At 44.2% G+C, this 26,833-nt stretch overlaps 1 protein-coding gene across 1 annotated transcript in view; it reads left to right on the top strand.

Moving 5' to 3' along the window:
• The window catches only part of CEP192 (centrosomal protein 192), a 310,915-nt gene that overhangs the window by 146,272 nt on the left and 137,810 nt on the right, over positions 1-26,833 (top strand). The window contains exons 13-16 of the mRNA XM_069731008.1: positions 1,127-1,451; positions 1,802-1,945; positions 2,301-2,365; positions 21,601-21,810. Of these exons, the coding sequence (XP_069587109.1) occupies positions 1,127-1,451; positions 1,802-1,945; positions 2,301-2,365; positions 21,601-21,810 (744 nt within the window). The remainder of the gene's footprint in view (positions 1-1,126; positions 1,452-1,801; positions 1,946-2,300; positions 2,366-21,600; positions 21,811-26,833) is intronic.

Below are 26,833 nucleotides of genomic sequence, written 5' to 3'. Positions count from 1 at the left end.
GTGAATCCTGTATGCTGCTAATGTTGTTTCAATATTCTTGCTTGATAGAAGTTGCTATATTCAGAGTGCTGTGTGCTTTTTCTAGTTTGGGAACAGGATGAAAAGTTTTTACTTTGTGTGTAAGGAAGGATGAGAGGGGGAGCAATTGACATCAGCTGTCACGATCCATGTTTGGATCTGTGGCAGATCTGATTTCCCTCAGATTTAAACCTTTTTCCTTCCTGGTCATTGGGGCTTAATGCAGTTTTCTCCCCCCGGTGGCCGCTGGTGTTGTGGCATTGCTGCTGGGTCAGCTGATGTTTGTGACCACTCCCACCATCCTTTATAAGGTCACCTGGTGCTTCAGCTGATTGTTGGTTATCCAGGTCCATTGGATACCAACCTTGCTGGAATAGGAGCTTGCTGAGTGCTGTTGTCTTACAGCTGAATACTTATTCCTGGTGCCTTACTCTGCTGTGTGGTGCATTGCAGCAGAGAAAGCTAATTGTGGTGTTATTGTTTCTTTGTCCTTTTGTAGTTTGTGCATTCACCTTTTGGTATCGTGTTCCCCTCACTCTCATGTTGTTTATTCCTGTTTATTTGCTTTGTGGTGCTGTTTACACTGTTCACCTCCTGGGGTGGGGATTGGGGGTTTAGTTGAGGGTTTAACAGGAGACAGGGATAGGTCGGTGACTTGGGCCTCCCTACCTTCAAGGGTACCCCCAAATTAAGGAAGACAGGGCTTCCCCTAGCCTGAGGGACAGTTCAGGGGCTCAGATTCCTCATCTCCTGTTTTCCTATTTCTGCCTCATGACATCAGCAATAAAGATTTAACTCCATTGAAATACAAGGATGGGTTATATGCTGTCAAATTTCCTACCTATCTGGTAAAAATTGAAGAGGGCAAGGTTCTATGTTAGAAGATTCACATCCCGAATCTCTAGCGGACAGTCTGTCTTTTTGAATAAATTTACTTAGAGTAAGGAAAGGTGAAAAAAAGCGTAGAAATACTTAAGCCACACTTTATTCTTGAAGTGTTTAGTTGGTGATTCTCCTATAAATTTTTACCCTTTTAATTTGTGTAATTTTTCGTCTTATTCTTAACTGAATTTGTGAAATAAAAACTATATACGGTATTTCTTTTTAGAGTTCATGCGATCTTAATTCATTACCTGCAAACACGACACAGAAACTGAATTCCCTATACTTCCAAGATGGTAGAGCTTCAAATGGTGAATTTGGTTCGGAGAACTCTGCTAAACTGTCTCGGATATTTTCGTATTCAAACCATACATCGGGGTTTGTGGATGCCGCAAGCTTAGATACAGTTAGCAAAGGAAATGCCAGTCGATTAGCAGATACATATTTGACACCTACTTGTTCCAACCAGATGGGGCCTAGTCAGGATATCTGGCAGTCTGATGAAGTGCATTCTGGTCACTGGAGCTTCCAGCATAGTGATGGTGATAAAGGTATGGAGTTTCTTAATAACATCCTCAATTCTGCTGACCTTCTGAAATTTGTTAGTTAAAATCATAACTTTTTTAGTCTTGGATAGGGGAGGCTCTCACTGTGGTAACTTCCATGCCTCCTCTGTGCCCCTCTACTCATCATGCGGTTTATCCCCATTTAAGATCATCCTTGCAGCACTGGGGGAAATAACCGGTCTCTACAGGAATTTAACCTTGCTGTGTCCTGTAGAGATTAGCTTCCCTGGCCTATCCCGTGATCGTGCAGTGCAGTTGTCACTGGAAACCATGAACCATTGATGAGAACTTCTTTTTATGTATTTTGCATAGTTTTAGTTTTTATCTTTCTGCAGGAAGTCAGGCGCATAGTGTTGTTTATCAGAATGAAGAAGGCAAGTGGGTTACTGATCTTGCTTACTATAAGCCATTTGAAAAAGAAGCCGCAAGTTTCACTGGATCATCAAATGACTTAAAAGATGAAGATTTTATTGTTGGAAGTAAGTTTTTTGTTTTTTTTTGCTACATTTGATGCGTTTTGAAAGCTTTTTGATCTATGATGTGCAACTCCACCACAGATTATGGGTTGTTTTTTTTGTTAACAAGCTGGTCCACTTTCTTACTAATCTTCCTTTAGCCTCACTATTTTTATTTTCCCCTGTTATGGTTTTAAATGAGGCATCATCCTTTAGAACTTGTCAGAGAAAATCAGTGACCAATTATTTACTAACTCGTGGTTCTACCATAGTGTATTTTTTTTGTTTTTTTTAGCTCTAAGGATAAAAATTCACATTTGCATGTCAGCATTTAGTCTTGTACGTTGAAAAGTGACAGTTTCTCTCATTGTTTTCACAGATGATGCTTTAGCTATGCTTGATGAAGACCAGGAAGAATTTGAGAAAGAAAATAAATTTATTCAGGTACAATACATTTCTAGTGATCATCTTATATAAAATATAATGAACCATTCTGAAGATCCCCACTATTATTCTGTTAACCCCTTCCCGACCTTTGACGCCACGTAGGCGTCATGAAAGTCGGTGCCAATCCGACCCATGACGCCTATGTGGCGTTATGGAAAGATCGCGTCCCTGCAGATCGGGTGAAAGGGTTAACTCCCATTTCACCCGATCTGCAGGGACAGGGGGAGTGGTAGTTTAGCCCAGGGGGTGGCTTCACCCCCCCCCCCCCCCCCCCCCCCCCCGTGGCTACGATCGCTCTGATTGGCAGTTTCACTTTCAACAGCCAATCAGAGCGATTTGTAATATTTCACCTATTATAACTGGTGAAATATTACAATCCAGCCATGGCCGATGCTGCAATATCATCGGCCATGGCTGGAAACACTAATGTGCCCCCACCCCACCCCACCGATCGCCCCCCCAGCCCTCCGATCTGTCCGGTACACTGCTCCAGCTCCCCTCCGTCCTGTGCTCCGCTCCCCCTGTGCTCTTGTCCGCTCCCCCCGTGCTCCAATCACCCCCCCCTTCACTTCGATCCAACCCCCCCGTGCTCCGTTCCACCCCCCCGTGCTCCGTTCCACCCCCCCGTGCTCCGTTCCACCCCTCCCGCGCTCCGATCCACCCCCCATGCTCCGATTCCCCCCCACCCCATCATACTTACCGATCCTGCCGGGGTCCGTCCGTCTTCTCCCTGGGCGCCGCCTTCTTCCAAAATGGCGGGCGCATGCACAGTGCGCCCGCCGGCAGATTCGTTCCAAAGTGCATTTTGATCACTGAGATATAATCTATCACAGTGATCAAAATAAAAAAAATAATAAATGACCCCCCTCCCCCCCTTTGTCACCCCCATAGGTAGGGACAATAAAAAAATAAAGAATTTTTTTTTTTCCACTTATGTTAGAATAGGGGTAGGGTTAGGGCTAGGGTTAGGGTTTCGGTATGTGCACACGTATTCTGGTCCTCTGCGGATTTTTCCGCAGCGGATTTGATAAATCCTCAGTGCTAAACCGCTGCGGATTTATGGCGGATTTACCGCGGTTTTTATGCGCATTTCACTGCGGTTTTACAACTGCAATTTTCTATTTGAGCAGTTGTAAAACCGCTGCGGAATCCGCACAAAGAAGTGACATGCTGCGGAATGTAAACCGCTGCGTTTCCGTGCAGTTTTTCCGCAGCATGTGTACAGCGATTTTTGTTTCCCATAGGTTTACATTGAACTGTAAACTCATGGGAAACTGCTGCGGATCCGCAGCGTTTGCCGCAGCGTGTGCACATACCTTTAGAATTAGGCTATGTGCACACTGTGCGGAGATTTGGCTGCGCATCCGCAGCGGATTGGCCGCTGCAGATTCTCAGCAGTGTTCCATCAGGTTTACAGTACCATGTAAACCTATGGAAAACCAAATCTGCTGTGCCCATGGTGCGGAAAAAACCGCGCGGAAACGCTGCGTTGTATTTTCTGCAGCATGTCAATTCTTTGTGCGGATTCCGCAGCGTTTTACACCTGTTCCTCAATAGGAATCCGCAGGTGAAATCCGCACAAAAAACACTGGAAATCCGCAGAAAATCCGCAGGTAAAACGCAGTGCCTTTTACCCGCGGATTTTTCAAAAATGATGCTGAAAAATCTCACACGAATCCGCAACGTGGGCACATAGCTTTAGGGTTGGAATTAGGGTTGTGGTTAGGGTTGTGATTAGGGTTATGGCTACAGTTGGGATTAGGGTTAGGGGTGTGGGGGGGTTAGTGTTGGAGGTAGAATTGAGGGGTTACCACTGTTTAGGCACATCACGGGTCTCCAAACGCAACATGGCGCCACCATTGATTCCAGCCAATCTCGTATTCAAAAAGTTAAATGGTGCTCCCTCACTTCCGAGCCCCGACGTGCGCCCAAACAGTGGTTTACCCCCACATATGGGGTACCAGCATACTCAGGATACACTGCGCAACAATTACTGGGGTCCAATTTCTCCTGTTACCCTTGTGAAAATAAAAAAAATGCTTGCTAAAACATCATTTTTGAGGAAAGAAAAATGATTTTTTATTTTCATGGCTCTGTGTTATAAACTTCTGTGAAGCACCTAGGGGTTTAAAGTGCTCAATATGCATCTAGATAAGTTCCTTGGGGGGTCTAGTTTCCAAAATGGGGTGACTTGTGGAGGAGCGCCAATGTTTAGGCACACAGGGGCCCTCCAAACGCGACATGGTGTCCGCTAACGATGGAGATAATTTTTCATTCAAAAAGTCAAATAGCGCTCCTTCCCTTCCGAGCCTTACCATGTGCCCAAACAGTGGTTTACCCCCACATGTGAGGTATTGGTGTACTCAAAAGAAATTGCCCAACAAATTTTAGGATCCATTTTATCCTGTTGCTCATGTGAAAATGAAAAAATTGAGGCTAAAAGAATTTTTTTGTGAAAAAAAAAAAAAAAAGTGCTTTTTCATTTTTACGGATCAATTTGTGAAGCACCTGGGGGTTCAAAGTGCTCACTATGCATCTAGATAAGTTCCTTGGGGTGTCTAGTTTCCAAAATGGGGTCACTTGTGGGGGAGCTCCAATTTTTAGGCACACGGGGGCTCTCCAAACATGACATGGTGTCCGCTAAAGAGTGGAGCCAATTTTTCATTCAAAAAGTCAAATGGCGCTCCTTCCCTTCCAAGCCCTGCCGTGCGCCCAAACAGTGGTTTACCCCCACATATGAGGTATCAGCGTACTCAGGACAAATTGGACAACAACTTTCGTGGTTCAGTTTCTCCTTTTACCATTGGGAAAATCAAAAAAATTGTTGCTAAAAGATAATTTTTGTGACTAAAAAGTTAAATGTTCATTTTTTCCTTCCATGTTGCTTCTGCTGCTGTGAAGCACCTGAAGGGTTAATAAACTTCTTGAATGTGGTTTTGAGTACCTTGAGGAGTGCAGTTTTTAGAATGGTGTCACTATTGGGCATTTTCAGCCATATAGACTCCTCAAACTGACTTCAAATGTGAGGTGGTCCCTAAAAAAAAATGGTTTTGTAAATTTTGTTGTAAAAATGAGAAATCGCTGGTCAAATTTTAACCCTTATAACTTCCTAGCAAAAAAAAATTTTGTTTCCGAAATTGTGCTGATGTAAAGTATACATGTGGGAAATGTTATTTATTAACTATTTTGTGTCACATAACTCTCTGGTTTAACAGAATAAAAATTCAAAATGTGAAAATTGCAAAATTTTCAAACTTTTCGCCAAATTTCCGTTTTTATCACAAATAAACGCATAATTTATTGACCTAAATTTACCACTAACATGAAGCCCAATATGTCACGAAAAAACAATCTCAGAACCGCTAGGATCTGTTGAAGCGTTCCTGAGTTATTACCTCATAAAGGGACACTGGTCAGAATTTCAAAAAACGGCAAGGTCTTTAAGGTCAAAATAGGCTGGGTCATGAAGGGGTTAAATATAGATATGTACAGTAATCGTTTTGTAAATCGCCTGCATTAAAGATTTTGCGTGATCTCCAGTGCAGGAGGCAGAGCCATCTAATGTAATGTTATTCTGCAACGCTGGCTCCTGCAGTGGAGACTGAGACTTATACGAGAGAGTGCGTGCTGCTACCAAGACAAAAGTAGTCAATCTAAACCATTTAAAAAAATTGCTTTTCCATAGAAATCAGTTATAATTAACACCTTCCTAACGTTGGATTTACTTGTACGTTCAATGTTTGGTCCCTGTCTTCAATGTTTGCTATATACTGCAATACTCTGGTTTTCCAGTATATAGTGCAAGCGGTTGGGCAATCGCAGGTTCAAGCCTGTTAAGGGAACTACAAAATATGGTGAGGGAAACTTTTTAAAACATGAAAAAAGTTTGAATAACTTTTTCTACCCCCATTAAATTAGAAGAATAGAAAATACACACTCGTAGTATCGCTGTAATTTTTTTTCTTATTTACCAGTACACCACATGGTAAATTGAATAATGTAATAATAAAAATAAAGTAATAAAACCAAGCCCTTAAATACACTGTTGACAAACAATGTAAAACGTTTATGGCTCTTGGAAGAAGGGTGAGGATGAAACGTAAAAACTAAAAAAAAAAATGTAAGTCGAGAAGGTGATAAAAATCAATTTTTTAGGATGTGGTTTTGTGATATAGTTTCGACTGTATGGTCAATGATTTGCTTTAGGCAACTTTGCTTATTGCTGTTAGGGAAAACCTGTTCATGCATATATTTTATATTTCTTTACGAATGAGCAATGTATTGGAAGCAATTTAGATATTTTTTTAATTTCTGTAATATGTATTATCCATTAGGCTTTTCCCTGAACAGAATTAGTTTGAAGGCCCATTCAACTATAGAAAGCAGCTTTTTGAATTTAAATTAGGGAAAGTGACTTTCAGCTGTAAAGTGGAAGAAGGAAAATTGCTCTGGCATTGTACCGTGATGAGGAGCAATGAATAGAAATTTACAAAACATCCCTTAAAATGTGATTCTTTTAGTCAAAATCTTAATTTTACTTGTGAAATAAGGGGTTTATCTGCATGCAAAACACATTATACATATTATATCTAGATATTTTTTATTTTGTTTGCACTTTGCTGTGGATTAAAATGGTAGCTTGGCTTTATGAATAATGTTCAAATTACGGTATGTGGCTATTCATTTTTTTTTTTCAAATATATAATGGTCTATACTAAATTTTTAATTCTTTAATAACTTTGTGACAGCTGTGCCTCTGATCCTTTTGGACCCCCACCAATCCTGACATTAAGGCTCTGTAGAACCCCATCTACATTCAGTGTCTATTTAACTTATGAAGATAAAGACGGGCTTTGCAGGCTATCTGCTTGGTCCGTGTTCTAGCAGTCAGGCCCATGGTGAATAGTAAATTATCACTGTGATATGGATTAGGGAAGCACTAAATTTGAATGACCTTTTCTTACAGAATATATGCCAAAGCTTGTGTAAATTGATTCTGATTAGTGAAGAGTGAGCATGCTCTGCTAAGGTGTTATCAGAGCAGTGCCTTCAGCGTACTCGAAAAATAAGTTTGAGGCCATGTGCACACGTTCAGTATTTTTCGCGTTTTTTTGTTTTTTCGCTATAAAAACGTGATAAACGCGAAAAAAAACGCTTCCATATGCCTTCTATTATTTACAGTGATTCCGCATTTCTTGTGCAAATGTTGCATTTTTTTTTCGTGAAAAAATCGCATTGCAGAAAAAAAAAGCAGCATGTTCATTAAATTTGCGGAATTGCGGGGATTCCGCACACCTAGGAATGCATTGATCTGCTTACTTTCCGCATGGGGCTGTGCCCACCATGCGGGAAGTAAGCAGATTATGTGCGGTTGGTACCCAGGGTGGAGGAGAGGAGACTCTCCTCCATGGACTGGGCACCATATAATTGGTAAAAAAAAAAAAGAATTAAAATAAAAAATAGTGATATACTCACCTTCGATGGCCCCGGAGTCTTCCCGCCTCTCAGCGGTGCACGCTGCCGCTTCCGTTCCTATAGATGGTGTGTGTGAAGGACTTACGATGACGTCGCTGTCTTGTGATTGGTCGTGTGACCGCTCATGTGACCGGTCGTGTGACCGCGATTTAATCGAAGGTCCTGCACACACACACACCATCTATAGGAACGGACGCCGCTGAGGAGATCGGCTGTTTGCAGGTGAGTATAACCATTTTTTTTTATTATTTTTAAACATTCTATCTTTTACTATTGATAGGCATAGGCAGCATCTATAGTAAAAAGTTGGTCACACTTGTCAAACACTATATTTGACAAGTGTGACCAACCTGTCAGTCAGTTTTCCAAGCGATGCTACAAACTTAAGCTAATTTCTCTTGCAAAATGCTAAAAAAAAAAAAAAAAACGGGAAAAAAACGCAAAACAAATGCGGATTTCTTGCAGAAAATTTCCGGTTTTCTTCAGGAAATTTCTGCAAGAAATCCTGACGTGTGCACATACCCTGAGTCCCCGTGCCTGCTTGTCTCCTGGCTGTTCAACAGTCACAACACATGCAGGGATTGCCCAACAGATTTATCCGCCAACATAGACCTCTGAGAAATCTGGTGTACTTTAAAGGGAACCTGTCATTTCAAAAACACTGTTAACCTGTAGATATGTAGGTAATCTGCAGGTGAATAGCACTCTGAAGCCATGCGGCCACCACACTTACTACCTTGTTGCCAGTAGGAAATTAACTCAGGCTTTCAGTCATAGATGTGCAGCTTGTCTGCTTCAGTCATTGCTCAGTACATAGTGAACGGCGGCTGTCACCAGTCCCTGACAGTGACTGACTACCGGCTCCGCACTGGTGCAGTGTAGAGCCAGCTGTCTGTGCTGGTGTACTGCTGCTCACTATGTAGTGGAATTGAGGAAGAAATATGGTACGACCGTCCAACCATAAATCCACTTTGTTTGTGTTTTCATTGTTGGATGGTTGTGCCAGATATCTTCCTCCTTTCTCCCTCATTGGCTGTGCTACACAACCAGGAATGGCCTCAACCCTGCTGTCAACCGGAGACATTGGAAATTACATGGTGTGGTGGGCTCTATTCTTCCCCCACCCCGTCCTCCCTCCAGCTCTGCTCACCATGTACTGTGTGGTTACTGAATCTGCGCCTTTATGACTGAAGAAAGCAAAGACAGAAACATAATGATTAAATAGCCTAGTGCATGAAAATAATATACAGTACTTAGTTAACATGTTTTTTGATAAAAGAAAATGTAGAAGCCAGCCCTCACTCCATGGTGACCGTAATTGGGACCGTCTTAACCCTATTATTAAAAACCTTACCGTTTGTCAAGTGACATGCATGTGGATAAGGGCTGAGAAGTACTGGGCCCAACTAGTTTACACACAGCCAAGGGAGACCACATCAATATAATTCCCACCTTAAAGGAAAGGCAGGCCACTCCTTTTATATGCACAGAAAAAAACCTCAAAGGTATGAATTTAGGCTACGTTCACATTTGCGTTGTTGTGTGCTGCGTCGGCGACACAACGCATGCAAAACGCTGCGTTTTGTGACGCATGCGTTCAATTTTATAGCGCAAAAAAAATTCAACAAGCTGCGTCCTCTGCGCCCAAAAAAGGCATGCGTCACAAAACGCAACACAACGCATGTCCTTGCGCCCCCCATGTTAAATATAGGGGCGCATGCGTTGCCGCGGTTGCGCCCGACGCACCGCAAATGTGAACGTAGCCTTAGATATAACTGACTGAAAGCTTGAAGCTGCTGGAAGGATTAACGTTCGTTTCTTCCCTGTAGCCAGGCTTTTAGTGTGGCAACCTGCAGCTTAATAGCATTTTTGGACATTACAGATTCTCATTTAATGAGAACCTGTCAGCAGGATTGTGCACACTAAACTACACACAGTGTCATTTTGGCGCCGTTATACTGATTACAATGATACATTGGATGATGAACTCCATCTTGTGGTTGTTTAATCTTTATTTTCAATTTTGAGTTAATGATATGCTCGCGCCCCTGAGCGGCCTGTGTGGGGGTCTTCATGTGGTGCTTTGATTAGCTGTTCATAATGAAGACTGCTGACAGTTCAGTGATCCCTCAGTGACCTGCCCCCTAGTTTACATAATACACATACTGAAAAACCTGCAGCATAATCACATGTTTACTGTGTTTATAATTAATGTGGTTGAGGTTTTCCTCATATTTAACCCCTTAGTGACAGAGCCAATTTGGTACTTAACCCCTTCACCCCCGGAGCTTTTTCCGCTTTTTCATTTTCGTTTTTTGCTCCCCTCCTTCCCAGAGCCATAACTTTTTTATTTTTCCTTCAATATGGCCATGTGAGGGCTTATTTTTTGCGGGACGAGATGCACTTTTGAACGATACCATTGATTTTACCATGCCATGTAACAGAAAACGGGAAAAAAATTCCAAGTGTGATGAAATTGCAAAAAAAGTGCAATCTCACACTTGTTTTATTCAGTCGCCATGACAGCACAACGAGAGAGGGGATCCGCCCTTCAGGGACAGGAAACCTACAGACATAAAAAGGGCGGTACCTCTCTCCCACGTCAGTTTTGGTTTCCTGTCCCTGACAGCGGAACCTCTTGCAGACAGGCCCTGACAAGAGGGTCGAAGTAAGAAAACTCCCCACTCCTGGCGGCCCGGTACAGGTAGCGGGGGTCCCCTACCTCGGCGCGTCCAGGGGGCAGGAAGCACCACACGGCAGGGGCACTGCGCGGTGTAGGTGACAGCAGGAGGAAGCAGCCTCTGGCATAGGCTAGCTTCTCGGACGTCCGCAGCGCATACCTATGTAGAGGTGCTTGGCTACTCGCCCGGGGGTCACGCTGGTCCGGGCGGGGACGCGGCATTGGTCCGGGGGGTCTGCTGGCGTCCTGGTCCGCGTGTCGGCTTGGCGCCGCCGCCGCGTCCTGAAGGGGGCGTGTCCGGATGACGCGGCGAGCGGCGCGGCCGGATGACGCGGCTGGGCATGCGCAGTAGCGTCATCTCTGGCTAATGGCGGCGCCCAGCTGCGGGAACGGTCTGGGCTTCAGGGAGGGGTAGCGCAGCACAGCGGCAGACGGTCTAATGACCACCTGGGATTCCCTGCTGGCCCCCATCCGGGGGCCGTACCTTGGGGGTATTTAATGCGGCAAGCTGGTCAGAGTTCCTCACCCATTCCATAATGGAGTCGCCAGAAGGAACTACCAGCCAGCAGCAGCAGGAGCCGCCGCAGCAGCAGTCAGATAAGCCTCGTAGAAGCTCCCAGCGTCGGTCTAGTGGCAGTAGCCGCGCTGGTGGAGCTAAGGAGGCACGGATCACTATACCAAAGTCCTCAGGCCGTAAGGATTTGCCGGCTACGAAGGACCCCCCATCTACGGTACCACTCATTACTGGACGGGGTAAGTGAGCTTCGTGAAAGTCCACTTAGTGATGATTGTGTTCCCCTTGTCTTTTTGCCTCTATCAGGGGAGGAAAAGTTTGTCCAAAGCCAAACATAGGCAGTGTGCCGAATGTGCAGAGCCGCTTCCAGATGGGCATTTGAGGAAGTTATGTAAAATATGTGTTCAACGTTTATTGGAGGAGGAGGCGCCTGATCTAACCTCTACGATAAGAGAGATGGTGAGACAGGAAATTAAAGGTGCCGAGAGATCCAAGTCTCGGGGAGCAGAAGCTAAAAGGTCATCCCCTTTATCTGAGGTAGATTCGGACTCGGGTGAGCTAAGCTCAGGGTCTCTTCCGTCTACTTCCTCCTCTGAGGATCAGGAGTCTGCTCGAGCCTGTTTGTCCCTAGAGAGGGTTAACCATCTGGTCAAAGCAGTTAACAGCACAATGGGGATAGAAGATACCCAGTCGGAATGTTCCTTTCAGGATGTTATGTTCAGGGGTATTGAGCGAGAATCCCGAAGAGCCTTTCCAGTGATTGACAAGATCAAATCGTTAATCTCAAAAGAATGGAAGAAACCAGAAAGGAAGGGGTCGCTTCCGCCAGCCTTTAAAAGACGGTATCCCTTTGAAGAAGCGGCTTCGTCCTCATGGGATAAAGTCCCGAAGCTGGATGCAGCAGTCGCTAAGGCATGCAAAAAGTCGTCTCTCCCCTTCGACGACTTGGGGAATTTGAAAGACCCGTTAGATAGGAAAGCCGACATCTTCCTTAAAGGAGCTTGGGAGACTTCAGCGGGGTCCTTGAGGCCAGCCATAGCAGCCACTTGTACCGCTCGATCCTTGATGGTATGGTTGGGCCACCTCGAAGATCAGCTCAGAGATAAAGTCCCTAGGTCGGAAATATTGTCCTCTATGCCCACAATCCAGGATGCCGCAGCCTTCCTTTCAGATGCTTCAGCAGATTCAGTCAGGTTGGCCGCCAGGTCCTCGGCATTATCCAATGCAGCCAGGAGAGCACTATGGATAAAATGCTGGCCAGGGGACTTACAAGCTAGAACAAAATTATGTAGCATTCCTTGTGAAGGAGCTCACTTGTTCGGACCAGTCCTAGACGAGCTATTGGAAAAAGCAGGGGATAGTAAGAAACGCTTTCCCTTCCTAGGAAGACCCTTCTACAGACGGGACTATAATAGAGGATGGTCCAACCGCAGAAGACCATATAGAGACTCCAACAGAGAATCTACTAGATATGACAACAGCAGAAGGAGGGGTAGAGGATTTATGTTTAATCCTTCACGAGAGGTCAAGAAACCACAATGACTAGCGGACCAGGTGGGGGGTAGGCTTTCGGCCTTCTACCCAGCCTGGGTGCGGATTACAAACAATCCATGGATTCTAGGCATTGTGGAGAAAGGCCTAACCTTAGACTTCCACCATACTCCTCGGGACAAATTTATGTTAACACCTGTTCGTTCCTCCTCTACAGAGCAGTTGGCGCTGGAGTCTGAGGTCCGGGAGCTCCAACAGAAGAATGTTCTAGTCAAAGTCCCTGCAGGCGAGGAAGGTAGGGGGTTTTATTCCCCTCTGTTCCTGGTCAAAAAACCCGATGGTTCATATCGCACCATTATTAATTTAAAAGGCCTGAATAATTTTCTGTTCATACCCTCCTTCAAAATGGAGTCGGTCAAGACAGCAATAAAATTACTCTTTCACCACTGTTTTATGGTTGTCTTAGATCTCAAAGACTCCTATTACCATGTACCAATTCATATTGATCATCAGAGATTTCTTAGGGTGGCGGTTTCACTAGCTGGCACAGTAGAACACTTTCAATATCAGGCACTTCCGTTCGGAGTCGCAGTTGCACCCAGGGTGTTCACAAAAATCATGGTGGAGGTTATGGCGCACTTGCATGAACAGGATATATTAATAGTCCCGTACCTGGATGATTTGCTAATTGTGGGTCATTCTGAGTCGCATTGCACAGACCAACTACAGAAAGTCATGGATGCGTTACACAAATTGGGCTGGATGATCAATATAAAAAAATCGCGCCTTCAGCCCCTAAAAATACAGGAATTCCTAGGATATGTTATTGACTCTAGTCAGCAGGAATGTCGCCTGCCGGACGCAAAAGTTGCTAAGATTAAGCAGTTGGTCACAAGGGCAATAAATAATCCCTTAGTATCAGTCAGGAGTGCGATGTCAATCTTGGGTTCTCTTACATCCTGCATCCCGGCAGTTCTCTGGGCACAGTTCCACACAAGGGCTTTACAGTGGGACGTGTTACACAATTCCCGTCGTCTAAATGCTCACCTCGACAGTAAATTCACACTTTCTACGGAGACTGTACATTCGCTGGGTTGGTGGACTCACACTTCGAATCTGCACAGGGGGGTCCCTTGGATAAATCACGTATCTAGGGTGTTGACTACGGACGCTAGCCCCAAAGGGTGGGGGGCTCACTTAGGGGAGGATTGGGTTCAGGGACTATGGTCTCAGTCTGAACAGGACTCTTCCTCCAACTTGAAAGAACTGTTGGCAGTAAAACATGCCTTAAATAGATTCCTTGTACCCCTACAGGGTCGACACGTCAGGCTTTTGTCAGACAATCGGGTAACTGTGGCCTACATTAATCGTCAAGGTGGCACGCGATCCAGTACATTGATGGAGGTCGCAAATCATATCTTTCAGGTGGCCGAAGTACATCTTCTCTCCCTGACGGCGCTTCATATAAAAGGAAGTATCAACACCAAAGCCGACTATCTAAGCCGCAACATGCTCAGACAGGGGGAGTGGTCGTTAAATCCAGCCATTTTCAGTCAGATCATCCAGTTATGGGGTTGTCCGGAGATAGACCTTTTTGCCAACAGAGAGAACAAGAAATGACTCCAATTCTGTTCCCTAAATCCAAAAGACAACCCATACGGTGTGGACGCTCTGCTGATATCTTGGCACTTCAGGCTCGCGTATGCCTTTCCCCCTCTAAATCTGATTCCCCTAGTCCTGAGGAAGATTCGGGAGGACAAGGCCCGGGTAATCTTGATAGCTCCATTTTGGCCCAAGAGGGCTTGGTTTCCTTGGCTGAGGAAGATGTCTGTCTGCCAACCATGGGTTCTTCCAGAGCTACCAGATCTGCTCTCCCAGGGACCAATCCTCCATCCTCAAGTAGCCAACTTACACCTAGCGGCATGGAACTTGAGAGGTCCTTACTGAGGGGGAAAGGATTCTCTCGGAATCTGGTTAATACTCTCCTTAAAAGTAGGAAACCATCTACAACAGGCATTTATGTGAGAGTATGGAGAAAATTTTTATCCTTTTCTGGGGCTCAAATTGACCAAGAACCATGTATTAACCAGATTCTTGAATTTTTACAAAAAGGCCTGGAAATGGGCTTGGCCACAAGTACTCTTAGAGTTCAGGTGTCAGCGCTGGGAGCGTTATATAATCTTAATTTAGCCAGTAATCACTGGATTTCTAGATTCTTTAAAGCAGTCACCAGGTCTAGACCAATTATTAAACAAAGGTTAGTCCCATGGGACCTAAATTTGGTACTCTCAGCCCTGACGATAGCCCCATTCGAGCCCATTGATACTATTCCTCTGAAGATCCTGTCAATCAAAACAGCCCTGTTAGTTGCTCTCACATCTGCTAGAAGGGTTAGTGATCTGCAGGCACTCTCCAGACATCCCCCATACATGCAGGTTAGGGAGGATAGGGTCATATTGAAACCCGATCCCCTATATCTGCCTAAAGTTGCGTCTAAATTTCACAGGGTTCAGGAGGTAGTCCTACCCTCCTTTTGCTCCAACCCTACTAACGATAAAGAACGTAAATTCCATTGCTTAGATGTGAGGAGATGCCTCCTTAAATATATTACAGTTTCAAATTCCTGGAAAAAAGATAACTCTTTATTTGTAGCCTATCAGGGGGTAAGGAAAGGTCTTAGAGTATCTAAAAACACTCTAGCCAGATGGATTAGGGAGGCGATCTCTCTCGCTTATACCGCAGGTGGCAACGAAGTTCCAGATGGTATAAAGGCACACTCCACGCGGGCCATGGCATCTTCCTGGGCGGAGAGGTCAGAAGTGTCAATCGAAGACATATGTAAGGCGGCCACATGGTCTTCCCCTTCTACCTTTCTTAGACATTACAGATTAGATCTGGGTAGTTCCTCAGACCTTACGTTTGGGAGAAGAGTGCTAGAAGCTATTATCCCCCCCTAAATCTTTCGTCTCTGAAAGTCTCTCGTTGTGCTGTCATGGCGACTGAATAAATACGTACGCTACTCACCTGGTAGCAGTGTTTTTTCAGGAGCCATGACAGCACCCTTAGATTCCCTACCCTATATTTTTGGATGATGCAACACCCTGTTAATCTTGAGTTAAAGTTTATGTTCACTTGCATAATAAAAAGTATTCATGTATATACTGCATCTGTGTTATTAACCAAGGTGGTCCTCTCATGCTCTGGAAACAAAACTGACGTGGGAGAGAGGTACCGCCCTTTTTATGTCTGTAGGTTTCCTGTCCCTGAAGGGCGGATCCCCTCTCTCGTTGTGCTGTCATGGCTCCTGAAAAAACACTGCTACCAGGTGAGTAGCGTACGTATTTTTGTTTGGCTTTTTTGCTAGGTTCACTAAATGCTAAAACTAACCTGCCATTATGATTCTCCAGGTCATTACGAGTTCATAGACACCAAACATGTCTAGGTTATTTTTTATCTAAGTGGTGAAAAATTTGTCCAAATTTTGCTAAAAAAAAAAAAAAAAAAAAAATTGCGCGATTTTCCGATACCCGTAGCGTCTCCAATTTTCGCGATCTGGGGTCAGGTGAGGGCTTATTTTTTGCGTGCCGAGCTGGCGTTTTTAATGATACCATTTTGGTGTAGATACGTTCTTTTGATCGCCCGTTATTGCATTTTAATGCAATGTCACGGCGACCAAAAAAACGTAATTTTGGCGTTTTGATTTTTTTTCTCGCTACGTCATATAGCGGTCAGGTTAATCCTTTGTTTTTATTGATAGATCGGGCGATTCTGAACGCGGCGATACCAAATATGTGTATGTTTGATTTTTTTTTATTGTTTTATTTTGATTGGGGCGAAAGGGGGGTGATTTGAACTTTTATATATTTTTTATTTTTTTTATATTTTTAATCACTTTTTTTTTTTAATTTTAGCATGCTTCAATAGCCTCCATGGGAGGCTAGAAGCATGCATAACTCGATCGGCTCTGCTACATAGAGGTGAAGTACAGATCACCTCTATGTAGCAGAAATGCAGGGTTGCTTTGAACGCCGACCACAGGGTGGCGCTCAAAGCAATCGGCCATCAACAACCATAGAGGTCTCAAGGAGACCTCTGGTTGTTATGGCGATGCACTGCTGACCCCCGATCATGTGACGGGGGTCAGCAGAGCGAGCACTTCCGGCCGCGCGGCCGGGAGCGCTAGTTAAATGCCGCTGTCAGCGCTTGACGGCGGCATTTAACTAGTTAATGAGCGCGGGCGGATCGCGATTCCGCTCGCGCTCATTGCGCGCACATGTCAGCTGTACAAAACAGCTGACATGTCGCGGCTTTGAGGTGGGCTCACCGCCGGAGCCCACCTCAAAGCAGGGGATCTGCCAGCTGACGTACTATTCCGTCAGCTGGCAGAAAGGGGTTAATGACCGAGCCAATTTTTACAATGCTGACCACTGTCACTTTATGAGGTTATATTTCTGGAACGCTTTAACGGATCCCGCTGATTCTGAGATTTTTTTTTCGTGACATATTGTACTTCATGTTGATGGCAACATTTCTTCTATATTACTTGTTTTTATTTATGAAAAAAACGGAAATATGGCGAAAATGTTTAAAATTTTGCAATTTTCAAACGCCCTTAAATCAGAGAGATATGTCACAAAAAATAGTTAATAAATAACATTTCCCACATGTCTACTTTACATTAGCACAATTTTGGAAAAACATTTTTTTTTTTTGTTAGGGAGTTATAAGGGTTAAAAGTTGACCAGCAATTTCTCATTTTTACAACACCATTTTTTTTAGGGACCACATCACATTTGAAGTCAGTTTGAGGGGTCTATATGATAGAAAATAACCAAGTGTGACACCATTCTAAAAACTGCACCCCTCAAGGTGCTCAAAACCACATTCAAGAAGTTTATTAACCCTTTACGTGCTTCACAGGAACTAAAACAATGTGAAAGGAAAAAATTAACATTTTACTTTTTTTGCAAACATTTTACTTCAGAACCATTTTTTTTTAATTTTCACAAGTGTAAAAACTGAAATTTAACCATAAATTTTGTTGTGCCATTTCTCTTGAATACGCCAATACCCCATATGTGGGGGTAAACCACTGTTTGGGCGCACCGCAGACCTTGGAAGATGAGGAGCGCCGTTTTACTTTTTCAATGTAGAATTGGCTGGAATTGAGATCGGACGCCATGTCGCGTTTGGAGAGCCCCTGATGTGCCTAAACAGTGGAAACCCCCCACAAGTGACCCCATTTTGGAAACTAGACCCCTTAAGGAACTTATCTAGATGTGTGGTGAGCACTTTAAACCCCCAAGTGCTTCACAGAAATTTATAAAGTAGAGCCGTGAAAATAAAAAATCCTTTTTTTTCCCTCAAAAATTATTTTTAGCATGCAATTTTTTATTTTCTTAAGGGTAACAGGAGACATTGGACCTCAAAATCTGTTGACCAGTTTGTCCTGAGTACGCTGATACCCCATATGTGGGGGGGGGGGGGGGGGGGGGAAGGGCACTGTTTGGGCACCCATCGGGGCTCGGAAGGGAAGGAGCGCCGCTTGGAATGCAGACTTTGATGGGATGGTCTGCGGGCGTTATGTTGCATTTGCAGATCTCCTGATGTACCTAAGCAGTAGAAACCCCCCACAAGTGACCCCATTTTGGAAACTAGACCCCCCCAAAGAGCTTATCTAGATGTGTGGTGAGCACTATGAACCCCCAACTGCTTCACAGAAGTTAATAATGTAGAGCCATGAAAATAAAAAAAAAAATATTTTTTCCACAAAAATGATCTTTCCACCCCCAAATTTATACTTTCACAAGGGTAACAGGAGAAATTGGACCCCAAAATTTATTGTGCAATTTATGCTGAGTAGGCTGATACCCCATATGTGGGGGTAAACCACTGTTTGGGCGCATGGCAGAGCTCGGAAGGGAAGGAGCGCCGTTTTGGAATGCAGACTTTGATAGAATGGTCTGCGGGCGTTATGTTGCATTTGCAGAGCCCCTGATGTATCTAAACAGTAGAAACCCCCCACAAGTGACCCCATTTTGGAAACTAGACCCCCCAAGGAACTTATCTAGATGTGTGGTGAGAACTTTGAATGCCCAAGTGCTTCACAGAAGTTTATAATAATAATCTTTATTTTTATATAGCGCTAACATATTTAGCAGCGCTTTACAGGTTGCACACATTAACATCACTGTCCCTGTTGGGGCTCACAATCTAAATTCCCTATTAGTATGTCTTTGGAATGTGGGAGGAAACCGGAGTACCCGGAGGAAACCCACGCAAACACGGAGAGAGCATACAAACTCTTTGCAGATGTTGTCCATGGTGGGGTTTGAACCCAGGACTCGAGCGCTGCGAGGCTGCTGTGCTAACCACTGCGCCATCGTGCTGCCCAATATAATGCATATAATGCATTGCATACATTATAATGCAGAGTCGTGAAAATAAAAAATATTTTTTTCCCAGAAAAAAGAATTTTTTAGCCCCCAAGTTTTTATTTTCACAAAGGTAACAAGAGAAATTGGACCCCAAAAGTTGTTGTCCAATTTATCCCGAGTACGCTGATGCCCCATATGTGGGGGTTAACCACTGTTTGGGCGCACGGCAGAACTCAGAAGGGAGGGAGCACCATTTGACTTTTTGAGCGCAAAATTGGCTGTCGTGTTTGGAGACCCCCTGATGTACCTAAACAATTCTAACTCCAAACCTAACCCCAACACACCCCTAACCCTAATCCCAACCCGATCCATAATCCTAATCACAACCCTAACGATAATCACAACCCTAACCCCAAAACAACCCTAATCTCAACACTAACCATAACCCTAAATCCAACACACCCCTAATCCTAATCTCAACCCTAACCTCAAACCTAACCCTAATCCCAATACACCCCTAACCCTAATCTCAACCATAACCTTAACCCTAATCCCAAACGTAACCCTAATGCCAACCTTAACCCTTATCCCAACTCTAACCCTAACTTTAGCCCCAACCCTAGCACTAACCCTAACTTTAGCCCCAACCCTAGCCCTAAGGCTACTTTCACACTTGCGTCGTGTGGCATCTGTCGCAATCCGTCGTTTTGGACAAAAAACGGATCCTGCAAATGTGCCCGCAGGATGCGGTTTTTGTCCATAGACTTGTATTGCCGACGGATGGCCACACATCGCGTCCATCGTGCACTGGATCCGATGTGTTTTGGCGGACCGTCGTTACAAAAAACGTTCAATGTAACGTTTTTTTGTACGTCGCGTCTGCCATTTCCAACAGCGCATGCGCGGCCGTAACTCCGCTCCCTCCTCCCCAGGACATAGACTGGGCAGCGGATGCGTTGAAAAACTGCATCCGCTGCCCACATTGTGCACAATTTTCACAACGTGCGTCGGTACGTCGGGCCGACGCATTGTGACGGCCCCGTACCGACGCAAGTGTGAAAGAAGCCTAACCCTAGCCCTAACCCTAAATTTAGCCCCAACCCTAACCCTAAATTTAGCCCCAACCCTAACCCTAATTTTAGCCCCAACTCCTCTAGCTTCCGGCTGGCAGATCATTGCGGGTGCACTGCGCATGCGCCCGCCATTTTCCTAACGGATGAAGAAGCCGGCGGGCAGGAGGGGACGCAGGAGGATCCAGGGACACCGGTAAGTATAACAGGGTCCCCGAATCCCCCTATTTCTCTGTTCTCTGATGTGCGATCACGCCGCTTTTTTTTTTTTTTTTTTTTTTTTTTTTTGCGGTCGCCGGTAATCAGTTAATTACGATTGCAAAACAGGGGTTGGTAAAAACCGACCCCGATTATGTTCTTTGGGGTCTCTGCTACCCCCGGCAGCCGATACCCCAAAGATCTTCCGGGTGCCGGCCGGCGGGCGCACTGCGCATGCGTTCGCCATTTTTTGGCCGGAACAAGATGGCGGCACCCATCGGGAGCCACGAGGAGCATCGGGGGGCGATCGGGGACCCCATTTCTCTGACCTCTGATGTGCGATCACATTGGAGGACATAGAAATTAAATGAGAAATCGCCTTTTTTTTTTTTTTGCGACCGCCGGTAAATGGTTAATTACCGGCGATCGCAACCCGGGGGTCGGTAAAAAAAACCCCCGAATCATGTTCTCTGGGGTCTCGGCTACCCCTGGTAACCGAGACCACAGAGAAAATCTTACTCTGGGGGGCGCTATTCACTTTTTCCACAGCGCCGTTAATTAACGGTGCTGTGGTTTAAGTACCCTTAACTGCCGCCGTTAAAAGGCGTATCGGCGGTCGTTAAGGGGTTAAAGAAAAAAATCCATTTGAAAATGGCGTTTGCGCAGTAGCAGCTATCGGTGTTTATGGAGGTGATTCAATAGTTGCTATTGCACAGGCGCCATCTTGGAGGAGGAATTTTTTTTTCACCATATCACTTCCATATACACAGATAGCTGCTACTGCGCAGGCGCCATTTTCACATGGATTTTTTAAAAAAATCTGGATGACCTCAACCCACATTATATACACAGTACACATGCGATTATACTAATGCCCAGGTGACACGGCTGGCACCTGCCTGCAGAAGGGTCTTTTTTTGTCAGTATGTACATATAATGTTAATTACTTAAACTTGGGGGCAGGTCAGTGAGGGAACAGGGAACTGTCAGCAGTACACATTATGAATACGTAATCAGATCCCCCCCCCCCCCCCCCAAAGGCCGCCCTGCAGCACGAGCATATCATTAACTCAAAACTGAAAATACATATTAAACAACAACCACAAGACGGATTTTATCAACCGAGGTATCATTTTAATCAATATAACGGCGCCGACCTGACACTGTCTATAGGCTACTGTGCACAGTCCTGCTGACAGGTTCCCTTTAAGGCACTCTAGCTTGTAGAATTTTGAAAATTCTGCCTTTTTAACTGATCCTGTACATTTTGTGTGTTCTTTTCCTTCCGCTCCTAAAACTTGAGTTCGACAGTGATTTCCAGTAAACCACATATACCTAATCTTAAATGTACTTTCTCTTTTATTTTTTGTTACTTTATAAAAAATGTAAGACCGTAGTAATAACCATTTTTTGTTTTTTTCTTAAAGGAAGAGAAAATGGATTTAGAAAATAATTCTGTTAACTTGGGCGACACATCATGGAAGCTTCCAGTCAGTGGTCATGTTTTATTAAAAGCATCTACTAGTTCAGAATTGGCCCAGGAAGAGGCAAGCTACTTGCGTCTTTCTTTAGGGGAATTCTTTGGCCAAAGATCAGAGGCTATGGGATGTCTAGGTGGAGGGACGGATGTCAAACGGGTATGTATAAACTTCAATTATCTACTGTGTCTTTCTAACATTTTGAAAATGAGTACAATCTTTGTTTATTATTTTTGATGAGCGAGTTCTTCATATATAATATAATATACTTAGCAACTGTTTTTGTTCCTGTGTTCGTATATTTCTACATATCTCTGTATGTACCATATTTTCTGGCGTATAAGACGACTGGGCATATAAGACGACCCCCAAACTTTTCCAGTTAAAATATAAAATCTTCTTAAAAGTCGGGGGTGGTCTTATATGCCATGGTCTTATAGGGCCGGTGACTAATGTGCCGTTTGGCGGAGACCCGGGGGAGTGGTCCCGATGACTAAGAGGGGACGTCTCACAGGAAAGTGTGAGTGGAGTATCCCCCTATTACCTCATTGTAGCAGCGTGGGTTCTCTGTGCTGGGGAGCGGCGGCCGCTCTCGGGACGAGATCTGAATCTGAACATGCGCCGCCCCCCACGGCCATTTTCACGGAGGCCACCGCATCGCAGCAATGGAGCTGCCGGTGCCTCCGGGCTTTGAGGAATTGGGAAATGCCGGAGGAGCCCCGACTCTGCACGAAGATACGTCGCCCCACATCACAGAACCCTGATGCTGCACGAAGAGGAGCCGCTGCCCCACAGCACAGCACCAACGCGGCACAAAGAGGAGCAGCGGCCGCCGCTCCCCAGCACAGAGACCCCACGCTGCTACAATGAGGTAATAGGGGGATACTCCACTCACACTTTCCTGTGAGACGACCCCTATTCGTCATCGGGACCACTCCCCCCACCCACCATATATACATTGGTCTGCACCCGGCGTACAAGACGACACCCGGCGTATAAGATGACCCCCAACTTTTAAGAAGATTTTCAAGGGTTAGAAAGTCATCTTATACACCGAAAAATACGGTATATGCACTCATGGCCAAAAGTATATGTACCCTTGAAATTGTTCCAGATAATGAAGTTTTTCTCTGAGAAGACTATTGCAATTACACCTGTTTTGTTGTACACATGTTTATTTCTTTTCTGTTTATTGGAACAAAAAAAAACTGAAAAAAGGCAAATTGGAGATAATTTTACACAACCCCAAAAATGAGCCTGACAAAATGTTTGGCTACACACCCTTTGGAATAAATAACTACAATAAATCACTTCCTATAACCATCAAAAAGGTTCTTAACTGGAATTTTAGACAACTCTAATTTTGCAAACTGCTGCAGGTCTCTCAATATTTGAAGAGTGCATTATCTCAACATCAATTTTAAGAACTCTTTACAGTTGTTTAATGGGATTTAGATCCAGACTCTGCTGGCCACTTCAGATTTCTCCAGCACTTTGTTTCCATCCATTTCTTGGTGTTTCTTCAAGTATGTTTGGCGTCCTACTGTAAGACCCATTACCTAGAACCCAGCTTTTTGACACTGGACCCTACATTACAACCAAAAATCCTTTGGTAATCTTCAGATTTCATGATGCCTTGCACACAGTCAAAGCACTCATTGCGAAAGACAGCAAAATAATCCCAAGATATCTTTGAACCTCCACCATATTTGACTGTAGGTACTGTGTTCTTTTCTTTATAGGCCTCATTCTATTTTTGGTAAAAAGTAAAGTGATGTGCTTTAGCTGTTTATGTTTGTGTCAGGAGTGGGCTCCTCCTGGGTCTACTTCTATAGTGTTTTATTTCATTAAATGTCAACTGAGACTAATGCACCTTGAGCCTGCAGGACAGCTTGACTTTCTTTAGAAATTGATTTTGACTGCTTATCCACCATTCGAAATATCTTGCGTTGCAACCCTTCATTCGTTTTTCTTTGCCGTCCACATGCTAGGAGATTAGTTAGTGTCATGGGTTTTAAACTTCTTGATTATGTTGCACACCGTGGACAGAGGAATATCAAGATTTCTGGAGATGGACTTGTAACCTTGATTGTTGATATTTTTAAACAGTTTTGGTTCTCAGTTCCTCAGACCGTTCTCTAATCCTCTTTCTGTTCTCCATGCTAAGTGTGGCACACAAGCCAAACAATGCAGATTGCCAACTTCTCCCCTTTTTATCTGGTTTTCGGGGGGGATTTTCACATTGCCAACACATGTTTGAAGGAGCATCACATGCTTAAAAGAAAATTGTTTACACACATTTTTGTCCTGCTCAGTTTTCGGTTTATGTCCAATCTTCCTTTTTTTGTTCCGATACACACAAAGGAAATAAACGTGTTTAACAAAACGTGTAATTGCAATAATTTTCTGGGAGAAATAATTCATTTTCTTGGGCAATTTCAAGGGTGTCAACACTTTCGGCTGTGTGTGTATCTTATCTATGTCTACCTGGTTAAGAAAGGTTGACCACAATGGACCCAAGTCGTCTTCAAACCATATATGTTTTAATGTATTTTTTCTTGACCAGGTATAGATAATCTAGCGCTGATGTGTTGCCCACAATGCCATTTGTTGGGAAAAAAGCATCCAGACCTTAAAGCTGTTAGTGTCTGCCATTACTACTTTGTGGTAGGGCATTCCATTGTCTGACTGCTCTAACTGTAAGGCTATGTGCACACGTAGGAAGGGGGCTGCAGGTTCTCCCGCGGGTTTTCCCGCAGCGGATTTGATAAATCTGCAGGGCAAACCCGCTGCGGTTATCCCTGCAGATTTATCGCGGTTTGTGTTGCGGGTTCCGCTGCGGGTTTTATTCCTGCTCTTGTTTTACTATTGATGCTGCATATGCAGCATCAATAGTAATGTTAAAAATAATGATATACTCACCCTCTGACGTCCTGATCTCCTCGGCGCTGCACGCGGCGGTCCGGTTCCAAAGATGCTATGCAAGAAGGACCTTCGTGACGTCACGGTCATGTGACCGCGACGTCACCGCAGGCCCTGCTCGCATAGCAACCTGAGACCGGACAGCCGCGTACAGCGCTGGGAGGTGAGTATATCATTTTTTATTTTAATTCTTTTTTTTTTTTTACACAAATATGGTTCCCAGGGCCTGGAGGAGAGTCTCCTCTCCTCCACCCTGTGTACCAGCTGCACATTATCCGCATTACTTCCCGCATGGTGGGCACAGCCCCATGCGGTAAGTAAGCGGATCAATGCATTTCTATGTGTGCAGAATCGCCGTGATTCTGCACAAAGAAGTGACATGCTGCGGATTGTAAACCGCTGTGTTCCCGCGCGGTTTTTCCCGCAGCATGTGCACAGCGGTTTGCGGTTTCCATAGGGTTTACATGTTACTGTAAACGCAATGGAAACTGAAGCGGACCCGCAGCGGCAAAATCGCCGCGGTTCCGCGGTAAAAACCGCAAAGTGTGAACATGGCCTAAAGAACGCTCTCCTGTTTAGTTCCCAAAACAGCCGCCACATGTAATGAATGTCCCCTGGTCTTTTTTAATGGTCTTAGAGGAATGTATTGATCAATCATGTACTTATGCATATAAAGTAGCTTGCCTCCGATATGTCATTTCTTTTTTATAAGCTAAATGGGCTTGTGCTTTAGTAACCCCTTATAATTGGAGAGACCTTTCATGCCATGCAATAACCTAGTCACTCTACGAACTGTAGCTTTCCAATATCGATTCCATCACTCTATTTTGTTACGACCTGTTCTGAAAATGTAGATAAGCTCTTTGTACCATTGTGAGCAGATAGAGATTATCTGATACAGTGCTAATACAAGTATGCCATGCTCCACCGGAAGCATTTTTTGTTAAGTATATGTCTGTATATTTGACACCACGTGAGTCATGTGGCTGCATACCAAGGAACAAGTTTAGCCTTGCCATGTGCATCAGTACTTAAAGGGGTTTCCTTCTTAAAGCATTTATGATAAAGATGACTGTAGATCTGACTGCTGAGCAAGGCTGTGGAGTCAGTAAGCCAAACCTCCGACTCCTCAATTTCCCTGACTCCCGACCCCACAGCACTGGTCACTACTGAGCATGTACATAAAGTGCAGCACAGATTCATCTCGGCTAAAAGCCAAGATCCTTAGATCAGGAACAGACATTTATTGGACATTTCAGAACTTTCCCAAATGTTCATGAAATCATTTACAGCACATACTTCAATGTACTACTGTACCCAAAATGGGCACGGACTCTGACTCCATGGCCCTGCCGCTGAGACCCCCACAGATCACAAGAACAAGGATTCTGCTGTCCACTGTGTAATTGTAGTGGTGGTGATCATATGCCCTGTTTTATCTCCAATAACTGGGAGTTAATCTGTTTACATGCAGCGTTTTTGCTATATATATTTTTTTTCTTTGCAGCCAAAGCCTTCTCTCTTGGCAGAGAAAACGTTCAAAATGTCAGGGCTTTGTTTTTTTTCAGCGTTATTTGCAACTGGTTATTGACAGGTTTCTTAGGTGTGGAGTACATGGTCTGCTTTGTCTACAATACATGTTTTAATCAACTTCATTTTAATCACCAAAAACTCAATTGCATTTTTGCAGCATTTTTTTCACATTGCTTCCTGTGGGTGAAAAAAAAAATACTGTGAAAACGCTGAAAGTATTAACATGCTGCAGTTAAAAAAAAAAAATAAAAATAAAAAAAAATACTTTAGTTAGGAAAAACAAAACAAAAGCGTGTTCATGAAATTAATAAAAAATCTTATCGCTTTTGCTGGTATTGTAGAAAGCAGCTTTTAATTTGTGTAAGATACTCAGCAATGAAGAAAGAAGTGTGGGGGGGGGGGAGAAGCGCTGCAAAAACAACATGTTAACATTGCCGTAGCCCCAGTCTGAGAGTTAGCATTTAGGTCCACTGCTCAATGTATTGCTTCATTCACATGGGAGACTTTGTGCCCCCATTCTTATAATTGATCGGTCAACTCTGCTCCCAGCGATCATACGTTTTATCTTTTATACTGTAGATGATGATATGTTTCCTTTGTGAACAACCCCTTTACTGCAAAATAGAATGTCAGTACTAGCCTTATATATGCTTTATCCACCCAACTGAAAGATTCAGCAGTGCATTAGTCGAGAACTAATACCGTAAATCCCTGGTTCTGGGAGCAC

This window comes from Ranitomeya imitator, chromosome 6 (genome assembly GCF_032444005.1).
Source record: "Ranitomeya imitator isolate aRanImi1 chromosome 6, aRanImi1.pri, whole genome shotgun sequence".
In the NCBI taxonomy this organism is placed as follows: Eukaryota; Metazoa; Chordata; class Amphibia; order Anura; family Dendrobatidae; genus Ranitomeya; species Ranitomeya imitator.
The sequence above is the reverse complement of the archived record's forward strand: the minus strand, read 5'-3'. Positions and strand labels throughout refer to the sequence as shown.